This window comes from Amphiprion ocellaris, chromosome 21 (genome assembly GCF_022539595.1).
Source record: "Amphiprion ocellaris isolate individual 3 ecotype Okinawa chromosome 21, ASM2253959v1, whole genome shotgun sequence".
Taxonomy (NCBI): domain Eukaryota; kingdom Metazoa; phylum Chordata; class Actinopteri; family Pomacentridae; genus Amphiprion; species Amphiprion ocellaris.
The window spans coordinates 14,775,297-14,794,948 of record NC_072786.1 but is presented as its reverse complement, the minus strand read 5'-3'; the positions used below and the strand labels follow the sequence as shown (position 1 = coordinate 14,794,948).

General features: G+C 39.7%; 1 protein-coding gene across 1 annotated transcript; it reads right to left on the bottom strand.

The window, feature by feature from the left end:
- Positions 1–628: 628 nt before the first annotated feature.
- LOC111571504 (sodium- and chloride-dependent GABA transporter 2-like) lies at positions 629–19,096 on the bottom strand. Its single transcript, XM_023274694.3, has 16 exons — positions 18,970–19,096; positions 18,522–18,722; positions 18,003–18,137; positions 17,520–17,660; positions 17,270–17,387; positions 16,674–16,721; positions 15,890–16,019; positions 13,465–13,599; positions 10,436–10,539; positions 10,231–10,355; positions 9,506–9,618; positions 9,285–9,422; positions 7,732–7,834; positions 3,432–3,532; positions 2,458–2,604; positions 629–2,368 (listed from the first exon to the last, which is right to left on the bottom strand). The coding sequence occupies exons 1-16, from the start codon at positions 19,070–19,072 to the stop codon at positions 2,201–2,203; spliced, it is 2,010 nt and encodes a 669-aa protein (XP_023130462.3). The 5' UTR covers positions 19,073–19,096; the 3' UTR covers positions 629–2,200.
- Between the last annotated feature and the right edge of the window lie 556 nt (positions 19,097–19,652).

The window sequence follows — 19,652 nt, the reverse complement described above, 5'->3', positions numbered from 1 at the left end:
CGAATACGAGCACAAAGCCATCAATACACAAAATGGGGGCGTGACCTTCCACATTACTAGTGCTGTTTTCCAACACTTGAGGAACATTAAATGGCCGTCGGCGCTTCTCCAGCTTCTTCTTGTTGGTTTTCATCCTCTCACTGATGACAAATTCAAGTCACCCTTTAACCCACCTGTTCCAACATCAGGTTGTAGCACCTCTAGGTCCAGACCTGTTCAGGACTGAGGGTCACTGAGTGCCATCGGGGGCAGAGGGGTTGAGAAGAGCTGGGAGGCAGCTGTGCGGAATTGTCTGTTAATTGAATGCCGGTTTGGATCACACAGATGACTGAGCTCGGCGTTACGTTGGAGCAAGTTCATGTTCAACAATCACACACATCCAGTGCCATCACACACATACATGGGTTTTCAGTCATTTAATAACCATGCAGACATTGTTGTCTTTTAATAGAAAAATGGTCGGAAGACATACAGAGATGCCATTTTTTGGTTTTCTTGCTAGAAAACAGGCTACAGAGGACAGAGATCCACTCGTTAAACTCATGAGTTGACCACTTGCACTGAATGTTTTGGTCTCTGATCACAAATCAATGTGGACAAAATCAAAGAGACATGCTGCACCAGGATATTGAACATACCGATACGTTTACTGAAATGTATATCACATTTGTCTGCACATGGTACAAGCATACGTAATAAATGAAGGGAACATACAGTTCTGTTTAAATTGATTAGATTCATCGAACTTGCTTGACTTGAATGTTGTGGCAAAACAAGTCAGTTGTGCACTTTCCAAACCTTTAATGTTAGCATTCTCTCAGTAAAACAACAAAATTTGTCAGCTCTTATTCAAATTTGGCATTAAGTGACATTACCATTACTGGATGTAACAGCTTTGTTTGTATTTGATGAAAAGTGGCTTCTCCAAACAAAACCTTTAACAACTAATCTGTTTATTAAAGTTGAATATTAAGAGTTTTTTTCCCCATAAAAGTAATACCTTCCTGCCTTTACAAAATGGCTGAGATGTAACGCGATATCATTGCTTCCTCTAAAATATGCAGGTCTATGAAGTCTCCGCCTCGCTCTCTAATCATTCTCCAGACTTGATGCAGCTCGAGCACACCAGCTCACCTATGATTCTGCTCAAACTTCTCTATCTGACACAAAGGCAAGTTGCAATATTGGAGTAGTTTAGCGACACAGAAAAAGAAATTGAGTCTGGAGCAAAATAACTCAGAAAGCCTGAATCTGCAAGTTGACATGATTGATTCTTTAGGTTTCTTACATACGAAACCTCAAAAGTCTGAATCCATGTTTCTGAGACTGTCATCAGTACACATAATGTGTTCTCTAGCATTTAAAAAAAACACCAGATGGACATGTTAACATTTTAAAAAATAGATTTTCACCAGTAGAGGTCTTTAAGAACGGCGAAACAAACATGTCAAATGCAAAACGCATGATTCATGTTGCTTAAAAGGGAAACAGCCCTGATTTTACTTACAGGTGTTTGAGAGTACTGTTGCTCATGTGATTTAAAAAAATGCTTTCTGTGGCTACTCTGGTGTATTGTTTCTTATGGGAACTGACTGGCAGCTCTTCAGTTGCCCCTGGGGTGGGAGGAAGTGATAGTAGTAGAACCAATGGAGAATAACTGGGACTAGACCTACTGTAAGTCTGAAAAGCTGCCAATAATGGTGACCTTAGACTGTGGCTAATGCAGGACAATGAACACGTAAAAAAAGATAATATCTTTCCTACATCAAATTTGAGATATATTCAGTGTTCATAAATGTTTCGAGAGTGCAGTGCTGGATTATTGCGTAAGGAGTCTCTGCAGAACACAATAAGTGTTCCCCAACCAGTGGGCGTTCCACAACTGTGAACCCTTAACCACTGTTGCACTACGCCCACCTTGATTGATCCCCTTCTACTCTGCACCCCTACTTGAAAATAATGGAGTGCTATTTTATGCCAGTTACTGTATGTAGGATTAAAGGTACACAAGTAAATGTAGAATAACAGGACCTTTACATTATTATTCATGAGTAAAAAAAAAACTGTAAGGTAAAGATTAATGTGCTAGCAATGAACGAATCTCCCTGAAGACTCATGTAAACATTTATAAAACGTTGAATATGAAAAAAGGCATTTTTCTTACAGATATTCACAGATTTAAAGATGCTATCAGCAAACATCAAGCCATACTGGGTTCCTCCATCATCATCTTCTCGTTTCTGTCCGCGACATTCCGGTTCGGCGGCACCCGAGCCTCGAAGACGACACAGTGATACAGCGTGAGCAACGGCTTGTGTGGTTTAGCTTGCCGCAGGTCTCTGGATGGCGTCATCATGTTGTTGCCATCCTAATTGTTAGAGGAGAAACGCATATTAAATGTTGTGTCATGAACAATATTAAATAACATTTGAAAACCGTGACTTTGAGTTTACTCACCCTGTACAGTAAGACCAGAACATACGCTGGGATGCAAATCAGTGGTGTGGCAACAAGTAGGAAGCCCAAAATGGAGACCCAGGCCCCGGGAATATAATCATCCACCATGAATGGACGCTCTTCTGTCAGGTTAAACAGTACTGTAAGCTAGGGGAAGGAACATGGACAAGTTAGATAGACAAACAGGTGTGATGATGTGCTTTGTGGTGCATCAGCTATGGAGAATTCATTTGGAGTCATATTTCTGGTGGCCTTATGAATGTAAATCCAAAATTCACTTTCTTTTTCCTCTGTTTTTGGCCTCCACCACGCTAAACCCTTTATTTTGTTTACCAGTTGGTTTCGAAATGTGTCTGTCTGGATGCTGAATGCTGTTTGGTGCCGAGCAGGTAGTGACCAGGACGTTTTTCATTAAACGAGCTGCCTAATGCAACAGAAATCAATACTTTGAAAGTGGTGACAGCGAACCAAAATGTGAGCTAGCCACGAAACTCATAATAAAGCCGCCCACAGCTAATCCATCACTATGAGCAGCACATTTTGCACAGTCAGCTTGTTTTTTACATGTTCATTTCATACTTTTCTAATACAAAAATACTGACTTCATTTCTGAAGTACTACGCCTGCTGTGTTTGCCACTCTTGTACCGATCACGTGTGCAGTGAAGTGTGTTTTAAAACAGATGAGTCCACATTTTCAGATAAGGGCAGAAGTCTCTCCTCCTCTCTCCCATGTGTATGCTCCAGCATAATTACTGATGTGGCAAAATGAAAGACCAAGTGTGAAATATGCAGCAAAGATCAAAGGCCGAGAGAGAAGGAAACAAGAAGTAGCGGCCGCAGAATATTTGTGCTCAGAAATAATTTAAGGAAGAAAATAGATGAAAACATGAGAGGAAATTGGCATTAAAGCAGAGAGTGAGTGTGAAAGAAATAAGGAGGTAACAGAGATGCGAGCCAGGTGTGAAGTCTCACCCCGCAGATGAGCGGCGTGACGAACATCCAGCAGTACTTCAGCACCGGGAATGGAAGGTACCCGATCATGTCCTCAATGTTGTGGTAGAAACGGTCCGCGCCTGCAAAGTGGAAAAGAGAGGAGATGTTCAGTCAATCAAAAGGAAGAAAACTGCTTGGGTTTTACAGGGACTACTCTCAAACACATGTGGCATCTTACCAGAAACAGAATGAGAAGCTGAGGCCTGAATGTCGTGATGCAACGGTGCTGAAATCTAGGTTTTATTGTGTAGTTCTTTTCATTTCTACAATAATAATAGGATTTGTGTTTGGCCCTAAATGAAGACAGTGGTGAGAAGTAACTAAATATGTCTATTCAAGCACCGTACTTACAGCTTACTTTAGTGTTTTTGCTTGTTCATGCTGCAGAACACTTAGATTCCACTGCATTAGATTCAAGTCAGTTACATTATTATAGAATAAACTATGCAGCACAGTCGTTAAAAAACACCACCTTAAATACACAACTAAAGCTTATAATATATCGATCTATAAAAATGATGTAGCTCTGCAGAATGAATATTTTTACTTTTTTAAATTTTTGGCACTTAAAGTACAATTTCTAACATTTAAAATGCAGCATTCTTTGTTCAGTAAAGACTTAACTATCTTCTGCTCTGCTATATGAAAGACAACGAAGCGTGAAATTTATCTCAAAGTGAAGAATTTGACATGAAACTTTGTAAAATATATCATATAAATACAGTATATATGATATTATCACCACTGTGCGCACTGTACAGTATACAGACATGTTTTCTAAGACTAAATTAGTCACATTTACATTACGTTTCTTGTCCTTTCAGAAATTCACTTATCATTCATTATATGACAGTGTCAGTCTTAAATGCACTTCTTGAGTATTAAATGTAGTTAATTGTTTAGAGTTTAAAGTTCTAGAGCTCTAATGTCCAGAAATCTGAAATATGAAGAATGGTAAAATAAATAAATGCTTTTTGCAGCATTCCTCTCTTACATTATTTGTAATAATGGCACTTTATACTGAAGTACATTTTTTATTCATCATAGCTCTTCATTAGCTCTCCCTGTACCTCTGTCCTGAGGGTAACACATCCTCTCCTCACCAGAGAGGATGTGATACATCACTGAAGATTTCCCATCTTTTTCTCACTACTCGGTACTCACAAAGCACTACTGTGCTGCTGGCCTGCATTCTTCCTACAAATACTAACAATCATAGAGTTTGTCCTTATTAACTACAGACGGTGCAAATATGAAGCAATAAAGTGAAAATTAAGAATACTCCTCACAAACAAATGTTAAGAACTAAGCAATGAATGTAGCTATGACTTTAGTGATGCAACATCAGTGACACAAAGTAAGATAATTTTGGATTGCATATTTCAGGGTCAGCCACCTATTAAACAAACAGCAGATAAATAGGGAAATAAACGATTTTGATGAAGAAAATAATAATCAGGCAGTTGAAATGATGAGGCAGCAGTTGTGGGCTAATGAGGAGCAGAAGTAAATGGGACATGAAGAGTAAACTACTGACCTTCAGCTGCCACAGAAAGAATGAGGGACATAAAATTTTTAAAAAAAAAAAACAGGAAGAAACTGATATGACACTGGAAAAGTGCGAGACCTGTTTGATGAAGCAACATCCACAGATTGATTTTTGAAAGTTGACAAGCCTATTTAGGAAAGCAGGCACGGCTCTGTAAATGATACAGTAATCAACCTGGAAACAATCAGCATCTTTATGGAGGAGGAAGGTGAGAGGCCTCGTCTAAATTTGGGTGAGGAAATATCTCAACAGAGACTCAATGTGAAGAGGCAGAGAGGCTAAACAAACGACTAAACAACTCAGCGGGAAGAGGAAGCTGCTGCAGAAACTGATCCATATCTCAAGCTGCATCGTCGGATGGTTCCAGAGAGCACACAGTTCAGGAAATAGAAATAAAAACCTTGGAGTCACAGAAACTGAGTAAATATACATGGTCAGGAGGTTTACCTGAGGGAAATGTAATAATCTGTATGTGATACACAGTTTCAGTTTCACTAAAGAAAATGGCTTGATCAATACGCCGTGAGAACTGAGAGATGAGGAATATATGCGGAACTCACCACCCACATGATCTCATTTAGCCAGTAATACTGATCATAATGAAGGTGTAGGAAGTGGAAGGAGCTCTGCAGCTTGATTCAAAGTAATGACAAAAAGACTGGGAGGTGGAAGAGAAGTGAAAGACAAATATTTGAAAAAGAGGCAGAGCAAAATAGTTGCAAGAGACAGTAACTGAAATGGTAGAAAAGTGGGACAAAACAGGAAATCACATGTCCTCTGTCTGGCAGACAAAGATTTCTTTAAAGCTGGACCTACTGCTGCTGGTTTCACACCAGTAGGTGGAGCACTGATCCCTCCGAGCAGACTGCAAACCTCAACTCTTCTCAACTGCCAGAAAAACTGACAGATTGTCATCCCCCAACTGAAGTGAAACAGGCGGTGCAGCATCTCATTTCTGCTCCAGTTTTCATGACCAAATCCTATAAGTGCTTAAAGAATAGCAAGTATTCTGGTAGCTAAACTAAAAATGCTATAACTCTTGCACTATAGCAGTGCAAATCTCAATGACAACTGAGAAAGGTAAACAGAAATCAACTAAAAAGAAAGAAGAGATACTATCTAACATACATTTACAGTTTTGTATTAACTGTGCAACAGGCTACAATCACGTCACTTGCAAGTTTTGAGAAGATACCACTCATGTCTGTACAACAAATGTAAAGCTACAGCCGAAAGCCTTCTAGCTTAGCTTGTTAACATGTTAACAAATGATTTTATTAATAATTAAGATTATAGATTTGTTGTGTGGCTGACTTTTTAAACTATAAACGGAGCTAGGCTAATTGTTTCCTTGTTTCCACTCCTCATGCTAAGCTAAGCTAACCAACTGTCACAACATTAGAACCACTGACAGTTAAAGTGTTTGACATAATCATTATTTTACAACACAATGATCTGTCAAGAAACTTTAAGTACTGGCAGTCACAGATGCTACTTTGACATCTAACATCTCCTAAGTCTCATACAGCCATTCCCTGCTGTGTAGAATGGTCTGACTGCACTTCACTACCATTCTGCTATAGGGGTTAAAAGCTTTGTTGTGTTTGTCTTGAAAAAAAATCTAAGGCTAGGGCATAGAGACAATGTCACAATTGTTTTGATAGAACACTTATATAGGGAGGCTAACTCTCAAGAAAAAAGCTAGTTCGCTGAAATAAAACACTATCAGACCTACACTGCTGCAAGATCTAATGCTTGGGCAAAACTTCAGTGTGGTAGGTAGCTAGCCCTGAGGATGTTGGTGCTGTCTCTCATAATGAAGGAGATTTTGAAAACCATAAAGCATAGATAGCAGAAGGCACATCAGCTAGTGGAAGGTTTATACCTTAACTTTGAAGTCACACTACAGCCATCTAAACATCATGAAACCAGCAGGACAATGCACTCTGCCAAGTCACAAAAACTGCTGGGAAATGGCTTGAAGAACACGACAATGAGCCCAATGCACTGCAAGGTATCCACGCCCTAAAACATAACTTGCTTTATGTGTCTATTTTACTGTAAATGGGAGCATAATTCACAAAATAGACATCATTATAATTGAGTTTAAAAAATAGCAATAGAGGCCACAAACCCATTAGGAAAATGCTTTCTGCATTGCCTTCTCTTCTTAGAACCAGAGGCTACATACAACTTCTATATACAATCTATGGGCGCACATGGAAAACAGTTTCACACGGATGTAATGTTAAGTAATTCTCTCTAAATGTTCTAAAACACAGGCAAGAACAGAATATCATTATCCCCCAAATCTAATCAAAACATCCCTTTTAATGCTGTTGATAGAGCTGTTTTAATTTTACTTAGGAGAAAATACAAAGCTGCAGATCTACTCATTTTTATTCATCAGAAGTTGGTGTCTAAGAGATAAGCTCACAGAGATACAGATAAATTCATTACACTGATGAAACAAAATGTTGCTGTTTGAGGTGTATGAGCTAAGGAAATATAATGAAATTCCTTTTTGTAGCTTCTATGGAGATAAATGACATATCCCATGCATTTAAAGTTATCATAGAAGACTGTCGTGCCAATTTGGAGCTAAATTAATCCACTTTAATGTAAATGCCTTCTGAAGTTTAAGAGAAGCTATTTGTCAGAAACTTTTTAGAAATAATTGGAATTAATCACTTTTGTGTGGACAAGTAGTGCAGCAGTGCAATGACTTACCATATACCCAGGCAACAACAATGCACTCTGCACAAGCAATGATGAGGAGACTGGTTCCACTTGGACCGTAAGTGTCAACCACCTGGAAGAGGACGATCCCTCCCTGACACACAAACAGAAAAAACACAGACATTAAAAAAAAACAGAGATGTCCACTGTCAGAAAAAAAATTGTTTTTCTGCTGTATTGTTTGGAACATAACAGTATTTCTGCGGGTTACTGTGATTCATGACATCAACCGCCCTTTAATTACTAGTGCACACATTATATTAAAGGTCCATGTTGTGCTCCTTTTCAACAAATTAATGAGGCTCCAGAATGTTTCTTTCAATTTTTCACCTTAAAATACTGCAAAGATGCTTAATTATACAATGGCTGTACAATTTCTTTTTCAGCCCTGTTCTAAATGGTCTGTTTAAGCATCTGTAACTTTAGATACAGTTGAGCTGCTGCTGTCCATGCCTCCTTCAGGAAGAAGACTCTCTCTGCACCTGTGATTGACTGCAAAACAGTTGACCGTGCGACACCTGATAAAAGTGACTGAATGTGAGACAGGGATTTTCTATTGCTTCTAACGTTCTCTGCCAGATGGTCATTTTATATGGAAATATTGCCGAATTCTCAGCACAGTCGTTACTTTTAACTTGGGTTGAGTTTTTGTCAGTCAACGTTGTAGTTATAAAATCAGTATTTTAGCAGTGCAGAGTAGCAGTTTTGGAAATGGGTCTGAAGTGACTGTTGGTTATCATATAGTCTTAAAGGCCTGCATATTAGCCCCCACTTCACAACTGTCCCGTTGTGTGGCAACAGAAACAAAGAAATATATAAATAAGAAGAGTATTCTCTCTGAATTCGACTGTATTAAAATGCACTATATGTGAGCACAGAGAGCGGGAGAGAAGTAAACAGATGTAAACACTGACCCGGTTTAAGCACAACAGACAACATGAAAACTGTGAGCATATGATTAAAGCCAATGGCGAAGTCAGCTACATTAGCCACACAGCGCGCTAACACTGAGGATTCTTTTAATATTGCCATGATCGATCTCCGGTTGCGCAGATGCTGGGAGTGCATGAATGATTCGTGTTCACTCTTGCAATCACCAGCAGAACACTTGTTATGTTTTGCTCATCGCTGAGACATTTTAAAGTTAGCAGAAGCAGCTCTGGAAAGTAAATAAACCTGGTAAACTGTGAGGCTGCTGCTCTTTCTGAATGGCTCACCTGGAAGCAGCAAGAGGGCAGGATTATACAAAGTTTAAGATAACTATTGTTTCCTCAGTTGCAGCTCAGTAAAATTTTTACTGGCTTATAAAACTGGGTCACTATCTAATTGTGCAGAACTTGAAGAACGGCAGCAGTAATTATCTTAATATCCTGACAGCTTTTACTCTGCACCTTAAAGTTTACAAGAACCACAAAACAAAACAAAAATGGATTTTCACCATATGGGACCTTTAACATAATAGTTTGCCAACAGTTTTGACAGTTGAATTCACTCCTTTTCAAATAAATAAAGTATCTTTTCAATATACTCAGCATCCAGCTTACTTCGGTAACGAACAGGAGCCCTAGCAGGAAGCAAACGATAGCGATGATGAGGACCAGTATCTCTCTGGCTCTCGGCCTCCTCAGCTGACGTGGGAACATGTCTGTGATGGCTGTGGCCAGGCTCTCCACACACACAAACTGTGAGAACAGAGCTGAAGATGAGCTTATTTAGGCTACAATACTGAGATGCTGTATAGTGTGTGTTGCATTCCATATAATACCTGAGTGTCTAGGCCCAGGAAGATGATCATGAGGAAGAAGAGCACAGCCCAGAACGATGGGGCAGGAAGCATCGACAGAGCCTGAGGATAGGCTATGAAGGCTAAACCAGGACCTGTAGGAAACATGTGAATACATCTGTTAATTAAAATCCACAAGATTAGGGATTCAAAGTAACTTGTAACACTGTGATTCCAAAAAGCAGCTTCTGAATAGCCTTTGGATGCATGTGAGTTGAGACAAGCAAAGCCCCAAAAATGGTGGAAACAAAAAATTTAAACATAATTTTGTGGAAAACTTGATGACCCTGATCCTCAGGTTGGAAAACATTGCCTTAATAAAACCATTAATATCAAACTTAAGCTCATGCACACTTCTTTTCAGCATACAAAAGTGCTTTTTAGCACAGGAATAACAGGTTGAGAAGTGAATTAGAGCACAGATAAAGATAAAAAATTAAAGACAACAGCAATAAATCATATGAAAAAATAGAGTTGCAGAAGGTCAGCATCATTTTTGATATCTTAGAATTACCACTGACAGAGAAACCCTTCAGCTGTATCTAAACATAAGATGCCATCTTGTGGACGCTGGTGGTTGTTGCCAATGGAATAACCTGAACAGTCCAACTGTTTCAGGATATTTATGCTGACATCTATCTCATGAAGGTGGCAGTAAATGCAGAAGAAAACATTGCAGAGGGTAGAAAAGTGTTTCATTAACTCACCAGCAGTTGCAACTTCATGTATGGAAACGCCGAGATTTGAAGCCATGAATCCCAACACTGAGAACACAACAAAGCCAGCAAAGATACTGGTGGCGCTGTTCAGACAACACAGTGTCAAACAATCCCTGCAAGAGCACAAGACAGCAAGCTGCTAAAGAGTAAAGTAATGTAACAAAAAAATGGTGTTGCATTTGAGGACACTGACCTGTAGCAGTTGTTGTTGTATTTATTGTAGCTCCCCAGAGCCGTCAGTACTCCCTGACATACAGCGTAGGAGAAGAACACCTGAGTTCCTGCATCACGCCACACCTGGAGACGAGAGGAGTATGACTTTTGCAAAATTTGAGAGGAACTATGATAGTTAAAATAAACCTAAACATACACCCACTGGCCACTTTATTAGGTAACCCTTGCTAGTAAAAAGTTGGACCCCCTTTTGCCCTCAGACCTGCTTTCATTCTTCATTACATACTTTCAACAAGGTGTTGGAAACATTCCTCAGAGATTTTGGTCCACATTGACATGATAGCATGATTCCAATCTCCCGTTCCACCACATCCCAAAGGTGCTCTATTGGATTGAGATCTGGTGACTGTGGAGGCCAGTGGAGTACAGTGAACTCATTGTCATGTTCAAGAAACCAGTTTGAGATGATCTGAGCTTTGTGACATGGTGCGTTATCCTGCTGGATGTAGCCATCAGAAGATGGTCCACTGTGGTCATAAAGGGATGGACATGGTTAGCAACAAGACTCAGGTAGGCTGTGGCGTTTAAACAATGCTCAGTAGGTACTAAGGAGCCCAAAGTGTGTCAAGAAAATATCCCCCACACCATTACACCACCACCACCAGGCTGAATTGTTGATACAAGGCAGGATGGATCCATGCTTTTATGTTGTTTACACCAAATTCTGATCCTACCATCTGAATGTCGCAGCTGAAATCAAGACTCATCAGTCCAGGCAACGTTGTTCCAATCTTCAACTGACCAATTTTGGTGAGCCTGTGCAAACTGTAGCCTCAGTTTCCTGTTCTTAGCTGACAGAGGTGGCATGTCTTCTTCAAGGTTTGATGTGTTGTGCATTCAGAGATGTTATTCTGCATTCCTTGGTTGGAACCAGTGGTTATTTGAGTTACTGTTGCCTTTCTATCATCTCCAACCAGTCTGCCCATTCTTCTCTGACCTCTCACATTAACAAGGCATTTTGGTCCACACAACTGCTGCTCACTGGATATTTTCTTTTTTTCAGACCATTCTCTGTAAACCCTAGAGGAGGTTGGCCATGAAAATCCCAGTAGATCATCAGTTTCTGAAATACTCAGACCAGCCTGTCTGGTACCAACAACCATGTCACGTTCAAAGTCAATTAAATCCCCCTTTTTCTCCCCATTCTGTTGTTCGGTTTGAACTTCAGCAAGTTGTCTTGACCACGCCTACATGCCTAAATGCACTGAGTTGCAGCCATGTGATTGGCTGATAAGCTGTTTGTGTTAACAAGCAATTGAACAGGTGTACCTAATAAAGTGGCCGGTGAGTGTATGTTTTCCATTACATTCCTTACAGAGCAAAGAAAAAAAATCAATGTCAGCCAGACATCTCACTCAAACTGCACAGAACTACTCTAACTATAATCTCTGTGAATGAGTGTTGACATGTGAACTGCACATTTATGCATTTTGTTGTTTCTGTGACATAATTCACAATTATGCAAGGAGGCATTCAGGCCTGTGTGTGTTCAAATGTGTCTGTTTGCAGGTCTTGGTCCTGACAGCATCTGGTTAGCATTAGAGGCACCACGGCTCTGTCTTGCCCACTAAACCATGGAGCTGGCAAGGCTCCAGAGTGATATACAAGCCCCTGCTCTGGCCCCATGGTGGGCCTGACTTAGTCCCACCCCGGGTTAGAAATGGGAATCTGAATCGGAGGCAAAGGATCTTCACATCTTCACACTGGACAAAGAGCAAACTGTTGTGGCCCTTAGAAACACGCTTTTTATTTTGGAGTTCTCTTGGCTGCTGCCTGCTGACACTCAGACAAAAGGATCTACACAGTAAACAGACCCCAGATGTAGGCCAGAACTTCGCCATGATTTCCTCCGCAGCAAAAAGCAGACACTTGCACCCTAAAGCAAGACTCCAGAAAAATCCTAGATCTGTTTTTAAGAGCATCTGGCATTTAAAAAAACTCCCATAACTGCTTTCACCTGCTCGCTTTAAATGATAGCCTTACAGTTTTTCCCAAAACGTGCGACATCCCCACGATGGATATGAACTGTCCAAGCATCTGTCTCTCTGCATTTTGTTTCCTAACTTAAACAGGCAGCTGGTGGATATTTCAGTTGAGTTGCATAATGAGACGGTAATACAGGAAACAAGACAAAGATTGGATATCTAGGGACTCCAACCTTGATAATTTCTTGATTTTTTTGGTTTTTAGAGCACACAGGAATGCTCATACATACATGTACAAATAAGCACGAGTACATGCTCACATTGGAAGAGGAAGCAGCCTCCCTTCCACTCTGTCCTGACGATTAACCCTCCGATGATAACATTTGACCCCTTGAAGCTGAGAGTCACGGTGGGAAGAGAGACAGACACAAACAAGGAGGGTGGGGAGGGTTGATGCTCTGAAGAAAGAACCCCTTTTTTGTGCACCAGCACGCCATAAAATCCACATTTTACCCTGAATCCATCCACTCTCACAGTGTATTATGACTTGCAGTTTTTTTGTATGCAAATAAAAATTAGCTACACTGACTTAGCTCAAAGCAAGTTACACTGACTTTTCTGCAAGGTAAATATAGCTACCCTAAATATGAGTTAGAAATTCCCCATGGAGAGCGCTGTTTTTACGCCTGTGTGATGATGTTACTGTATACTCAAGGGGGAAGATTTTTTTGACAAACTTCTTGCTGAGGAGAATCTTGGTTTGCTTTTCTTGTTAAGTCTCTGTCTTGGGAACGGAAACAAGAATCAAGACGAAAAAGGAGGAGGAGGCGGTGGGGCCTAGGATAACAGGACACTGTATTCATCCTATTAGCACAGAGAGGAATGTAACACAGAGACACGTGTTGAAGGCAGACGATGTTCTGGTTGGAGTTCCAGTGCAGAAAGACTCTTTCTGCAAGTTTTCTGCATCGCAGAAGAAGCGTTTTGCATTGTGGTTTGGAGTTTTGCACCCTTAAGCCAAACATTGTCACATAAACAGTAGATTATGAGAGTGAGTTCTTACGTATGGATCAGAGAGCCTGCTGAAGTCAGGTGTGAGGTAAAAGCTCAGGCCCTCTGAGGCTCCTGGCAGCGTCACTCCGCGGATAAAGAGGATGAGCAGCATCAGATAGGGGAAGGAAGCGGTGAAATACACAACCTACGAACACACAAAATGAATACAGGCAGGTTTTATATGCAACCTACACCATTAGTCATGTGTTTGTTGCATATAAACATACCGGCTCTTTTGTTTAAAGTTGCATAAGCTGATTTGTTTGAGTGAAACAAGCTGTAAGCACATTCCAAAGTGCTCTCAAAGAGCTGCCTCTGCATTATAGAACGATATGAAGCAATAGTAGTAGTAGGATTCATGCTCCTGAGTTATTTTAATCACCATCAGAGGAAAATATTGGACTCTTAAGCTGCTAAATGCTTCAATATACTAATCAGCTAATTATTTGCTTTGTTTTACCACTGTTTTGTCCTCAAGTATACACTGGGTTTATACATGTTGTTTTTACAGAAAACAGATGCGTGCTGCTTAAATTGTCGTTCGTGAGAGCAGTAGGCCAAAACCTTGAAGTTGCAGTTTGGAAGTCAGCTGCAGAGTTGCATGTTAACTGTCTGAGGTTTTGTCTTTATGAGGAATTTCTTTTACAATGTGCTTAAAAAATAATGTGTTGTTGTTGTTTTTAAATATTGTTTTGAACAGCTTTACGGTTAAAGTCCTCAAGAAGATGCTGGTTGATTTGACATCTAAAGTCAAGTGGGTTTAGTTCCTTTACAACAGTACCTGTACTGACCACTGGGGGCAGCAAACACAGCGTAGATTCAAATGCAAATGAAACAGTGGAAGTCTGTCATTCACATAAGTCACTTTTACAGGAATGACGGATGGGTTGAGAGTAACAGGACACTGTAGTCATCCTGTTTAAACAGACGCATCTAACAGAGAGAGATGTGTTTAGAAATAAAGAGACAGATGATGTTCTGGTTGATTATGAGTTCCAATGAAACTCCAATAGAGAATGGACTTTCTACATCAGTCATATTCTGAATTTAGACTGAAGTAGATTTGCTGTGCATTGTGTTTGGAGTTTTGCATTTCACAACCAAACACTGTTACAGAAATAATTGATTCTGACCAAAGACTGAATCTAGATCTGTTGTGGAAAATTGATTTTAAGAAAAAAGTCCTAGCTACATGTTGGAATAATTTATAGTTACAAGTAATGAATGACGGTATCCTGTTGGTCCATAGGTTTAAATGTCACAACTCTCTTTCACAAATTGGCTAGCTTTGGAGACTCTCAAAGGGATTCTGCTGCCTGCTAGTGTTTGATACAGCAGGTATTTAATAAACTCAGAGGAAAGACTCCTACAAACAGCTCGACGCAACAAACTAAACTTCACTTCCTGTTGATGTTTTCTCAAGACTTAGATTACATCATTGGTGAGTTTCATTAATCTGAACTGTTACAGTCTGTCTTTTATCTCAGAAAAGTTAGATTAGATTAGATAAGATGTGAAATTGTATGACAGAAAAAGAGAAAGGTGTTCTTAGATTTTGGGACATGAACTCTGCCTCTTGTTGTCTGATGTTTTGGGAACAGTATCAGTTCCCTAAGTCACTTCACAGAACTTTAAATCATTTGTGAGTGCCTGTATGTTAATGTGACGGCATTCTGTTCAGACTTGTGTTGATAGCAACATGGAACTATTATCAGATCCGACTTCATCAGATTGCTTTTGTGATTTTTACAGTAAAGTGACCAGAGTGCTCATTTAGACATGAAGCTGACACATTGAAACAACATCAGAGTAAATGTCTGAAAGAGGCTCATCATTAAGTAAGAAAATGTGCTGGCTTTTTACTTCAACATCACATCAATTGTATGCAGAGTCATTTCATTGCATTTCTGAGCTGTTGCTGTGCAATTTGAACCCCAGTAAATTCAATGAATGGCTAATCCCAAATAAATAAGCTATATTTTAAAAAATGATTATAACTTTCAGTGCCTGAAATTATCACTTAATAATTCCTCTTCATTAAATCTATGTCAGTGACAAAGAAATGAATAAAGAGAAAGAGAGAAAGGAGATGAGCTAAAGACAGCTGACAGTTATTATATTTACATTTATCTGCATTTACTGCACACATTACTTAAACATCTTAGGTATTAATATTCTTACATGTTTACATGCAGTTTATACTTTTAATGCTCTATATATTTTAGCACATCCACACGGTCTTTAAAGCCATTCCACTTAGACATTTTATTGCACTTTCACTATATCTTGTGCACTTTTGCTTAGATGCTAAACTGCATTTCATAGTCTTACTCACTGTACTGTCAGTAAAGTTGAATCTGATCTAATCTAATGCAGTCTAACACATGCATTAAGGGATTCCAACCTAATATCCTCTGAGCGAAGGAAGTACTCGCCTTTCCAGTACATTTGATTCCCTTCCAGATGCAGAAGTAACATATAACCCAGGCAAGCAGGAGACACAGAGCCAGATCCCAGTGCACTTTAGACAAGGACATATCATCCGACATTCTTAAAACTCGATGCCTGAGGAGAAGAGACGCATGTAAGCACACACATCTGCAAATAACATGAAGAATGAGTGGCGTACAGATGTGTAATGCCAAGAAACATCTGTTGTTTCTTTTTGTGAAAGCTTTCCCGCATAGCAAATTAACAACTTGATAAAAAATGTGTTATGAAAGGAACACATATTTCCTTTCAATGCATCCATGACAGTGGAAAGAACTTTATATATGTCGCAAATTATCAAGCAACTGATCAAACTGATGGTAAAATTGCTACAAGTTTTTTTTGCAGGACTTGGGTTTGTATTATAAAACCTGCAGGGGAAAGAGCACATATTGTTCTCATCATTGCAAGGTGATTTCCCAACATTTAAAATAACAGAGAGGCAGCAACTGTTGATCACAGCTGCAAGTTAAATAACACGGAGAGAGCAGCCACTATTTGTGGTTTCTGAGACTAATTGTCATCGCTGTGTTCAGACGACCTGAGTTCACCTTTTGTTGGGTCCCCATAAACCTCATGTTAGCTCAGAGTAAAGACGACCTCTTGGTATCTGGGAGGCATTAAGAGCGATTGCTGAGGAACGTTACACTCATGGAAGGGTTCGATGGGGAGGATGACATTGCTGTCAAAGGTTTTGTCATGGTTGGGGAAGATAAGTGTGTTTCTCACCTCCAGAACTCCACTTCTGGTGAGTTGCCCATCATGAATGTGCTATTGCTGGAAATGTAAAAAAAAAAGAAAAAAAGAGCGTGTTAAAAAGAAAAAATGTGTTAAACTGGCACACATGTTCAGTGCCAGCATGTCTTATCAGCTTGATTATTAGTAATTATCTTTATTTTTGAGGGCTTTTTTGTAGATGGAACAGACAAAGATATAGGAACTTTGCCTTTAACATTGCACTGCAAATAAAGTTTATTATCATGAGAAACTACTGATTTAATAACTAATTTTTCTACCATTTTAGCCTCTACTTATTCTCCCACCACCATTAAACAAAGGCTTGACAACTCCTCTAGATTTACTGTGTGCACTTTCACATCCAAACTGTCCCAAAGCAGTGATTAATACTTAGTTATTATACCATCAACAGATGTAGGCTCTTCCTTCTCCCAACACATTAAAGCAGGGCGAGTCCCAAAGATGCTTTATGTACGGAGCCGAGACGAATCCCATAATTCTTTTCATCCTTTTCATGTGTCAACATCAGCTTTTGAAACGTGTCACACACTCCTCAATTGCAATCCAGCTCAGAAATAACAACTTACATGTAAGTGACGTTCTCGTAGTAGTCGGGTGAGGTGACGTTGTTGAGGAACGACCAGTTGGAGTCGGGACGATATAGGTCAGGGTTGGCAAAGGCGCTAATTTGACTGTGACACAGATCTGAGAGGTTGAGGGATGAAAGTGAGACGAGTTACACAAGAAGTTTTGAGAGAACTTTTCTCATGTTTCCTCTGCTAATAGAACCCAGATGTGTATACGAGCAGAGTTTTGTAAGCACAGAGAAACACTTACAAGTGTTCCAGTAGTTGTCGCATGTAGACCAGGGCAGCGGGCTTTTGAAGGAGTTAATTAGGTAGAAGATACCCCAGGCCAGGACAACAATGTAGTAAATGTTGAGATAGATCACAATCACTTGGGATGCAATCCCCACTCCTGCAGGAGAAGTTAGTGTTCCCACAGTTAATGGACAGTTGTGGCGGCTTTCCTGTGCTGTATTATGCAACAGCTACATGTCTGCAGCACTGGATTGGTTTTCCAGATGCACATGTGTTCTTATAATGTGAAATTGGTGCAACATCAGTATTTGATATCAGCAAAAAAACACACACATATATATATATACTGCATATGGATAAACAAAAACCTTTAAAAGCATATAAACTGGCAACAGTTGTTGTTTTTGCAATAGCAATGAAGAAAACACAGCAAAGAACATGCATCTGTTGACGGTCAACTGACTACTTATGCAATACTACAAAAATGTGACTTTTTTACCCTCAAACATGGGACATATCTTCCTCCAGGCAGTGACCCCGCCCTCGCTGGTGTACTGGCCCAAAGCCGTCTCCAGGAAAAACACAGGGATGCCACAGAAGAAGAGGAACACACAGTAGGGGATGAGGAAGACACCTACAGGCAGACGCCCATGATAAAGTCACATATTCCCACATGTTGCAAGATTTATAGCAAAACTGATAAGGGAACTTCAAAAATCATGTTAAAAAAAGTGCTTCATTTGAAGTATTGGATCCCTGGGAGAAGAATCAAGCTACAATTTGATGCTATGAACTGACTTTTGACATTGAAAATAAAACTCACTCATCTTAAAATGCATCCAGGCAGCATTCGAGGCTCATAAATGAAAAATGCCTGTTTGCTCTCCTCTCCACCTCTCTGATTTCTTGTGATCTTCCAGCATTCCAACTTTCCTCTCACTTTCCTGATCATACATGCAAATGCAACATTTTCAAATCATCCACAGTCCTCTAACCTCAGCTCCCACAAACCCCTCACCTCCTCCATTCTTGTAGCACAGATAAGGAAAACGCCAAATATTTCCAAGGCCAATTATCTCTCCAGCCATTGCGAAAACGAATTCCATCTTGTTGGCCCATTTCTCCCTCGGCTGAGCCCCTTCCTCTGGAGGCTGTTTATCTGGAGCAGAGTCTCCAGCCGGGGTCCCTCTGGCTGTTTCCTCAGTCATGATCTCCAGGGCTGTTGTGTAGTGAAATGTAATGTCTGTTATATTCTCTGCAGCTCTCTTGCATATATGCATATATGAAACTGAGGCTTTTACAGTTAAATCACTCACAGAGATCTGTATTAAATCGTTGCACAGGAAAGTAAAAGCATCTTCTAAATACTATTTAACTTGAAATAACTCCACTGATTGCTAATTTACGCATTGAAATGCAAAAAAAAACAGGATTCTAATGAAGATGTGAATGCATGTAAAACTCACCAGTGAGCTTGTAGTGGGAGCAGACTGTAAAAATCCTGCTTCTCCGAGCGAAGTTTGAAGAAAAGCCTAATCCTAAGGAGGGGTGTGTCCTCAAGGATGCCATACACTCAGTCCGGCTGATCCGTGGAGTTTCACGAAGAACTGAAAGGCGGATGGGAGATGTACTGAAATGTTTAAACGCTAAAAAAATCAAAAGAAAATCTCATTATAGTGGTCAAACGTGAAATATATGTGGAGAAAAACATTACAAGCAAAATCAGAAATGATGCAGAATAAGCCCCCCACTTCTGCAGTGTCATGTTTTTAGTTTATTTTAATAAATTCGACATTTATGCATGACAAGTAGTTTATCACGTCTAAAGTGACACAAAACGTCCCAAACCGAAACAAGCAAAAGAAAAATAATTTTAGAAAAAACATATGACCCATTACAATTATTGGAATTATTAGATTTATTCAATCAATTGTACATCACTGAAGTCGGTTTGTGTTTCGACAGTTAACTTTTTTCATTTTAATGATGTAAAACCATGTTAGACATTTGGGGGTAGAGTCTTAAAGCTGTCTGGAACCCAATTTCAAATTTGTGAATCCTGAATTTTAGTTGTAAAAATGTAAAATAAATAAATAAATACGCCACATGAAACAGTGCTTTTTTTGATTTGTCACCCAGCACTGACCTC

What these genes read in the sequence shown, in the direction of transcription:
- LOC111571504 (XM_023274694.3), bottom strand. Translation starts at nt 19,072, where the DNA reads ATGGCATCCTTGAGGACACACCCCTCCTTAGGATTAGGCTTTTCTTCA. An exon ending in GATATGTCCCATGTTTGAGG is followed by an intron (nt 17,661 to 18,002) that starts GTAAAAAAGTCA and finishes CTTCTCCTGCAG; the next exon opens with GAGTGGGGATTGCATCCCAA. An exon ending in TACAACAACAACTGCTACAG is followed by an intron (nt 10,356 to 10,435) that starts GTCAGTGTCCTC and finishes GTGCTCTTGCAG; the next exon opens with GGATTGTTTGACACTGTGTT.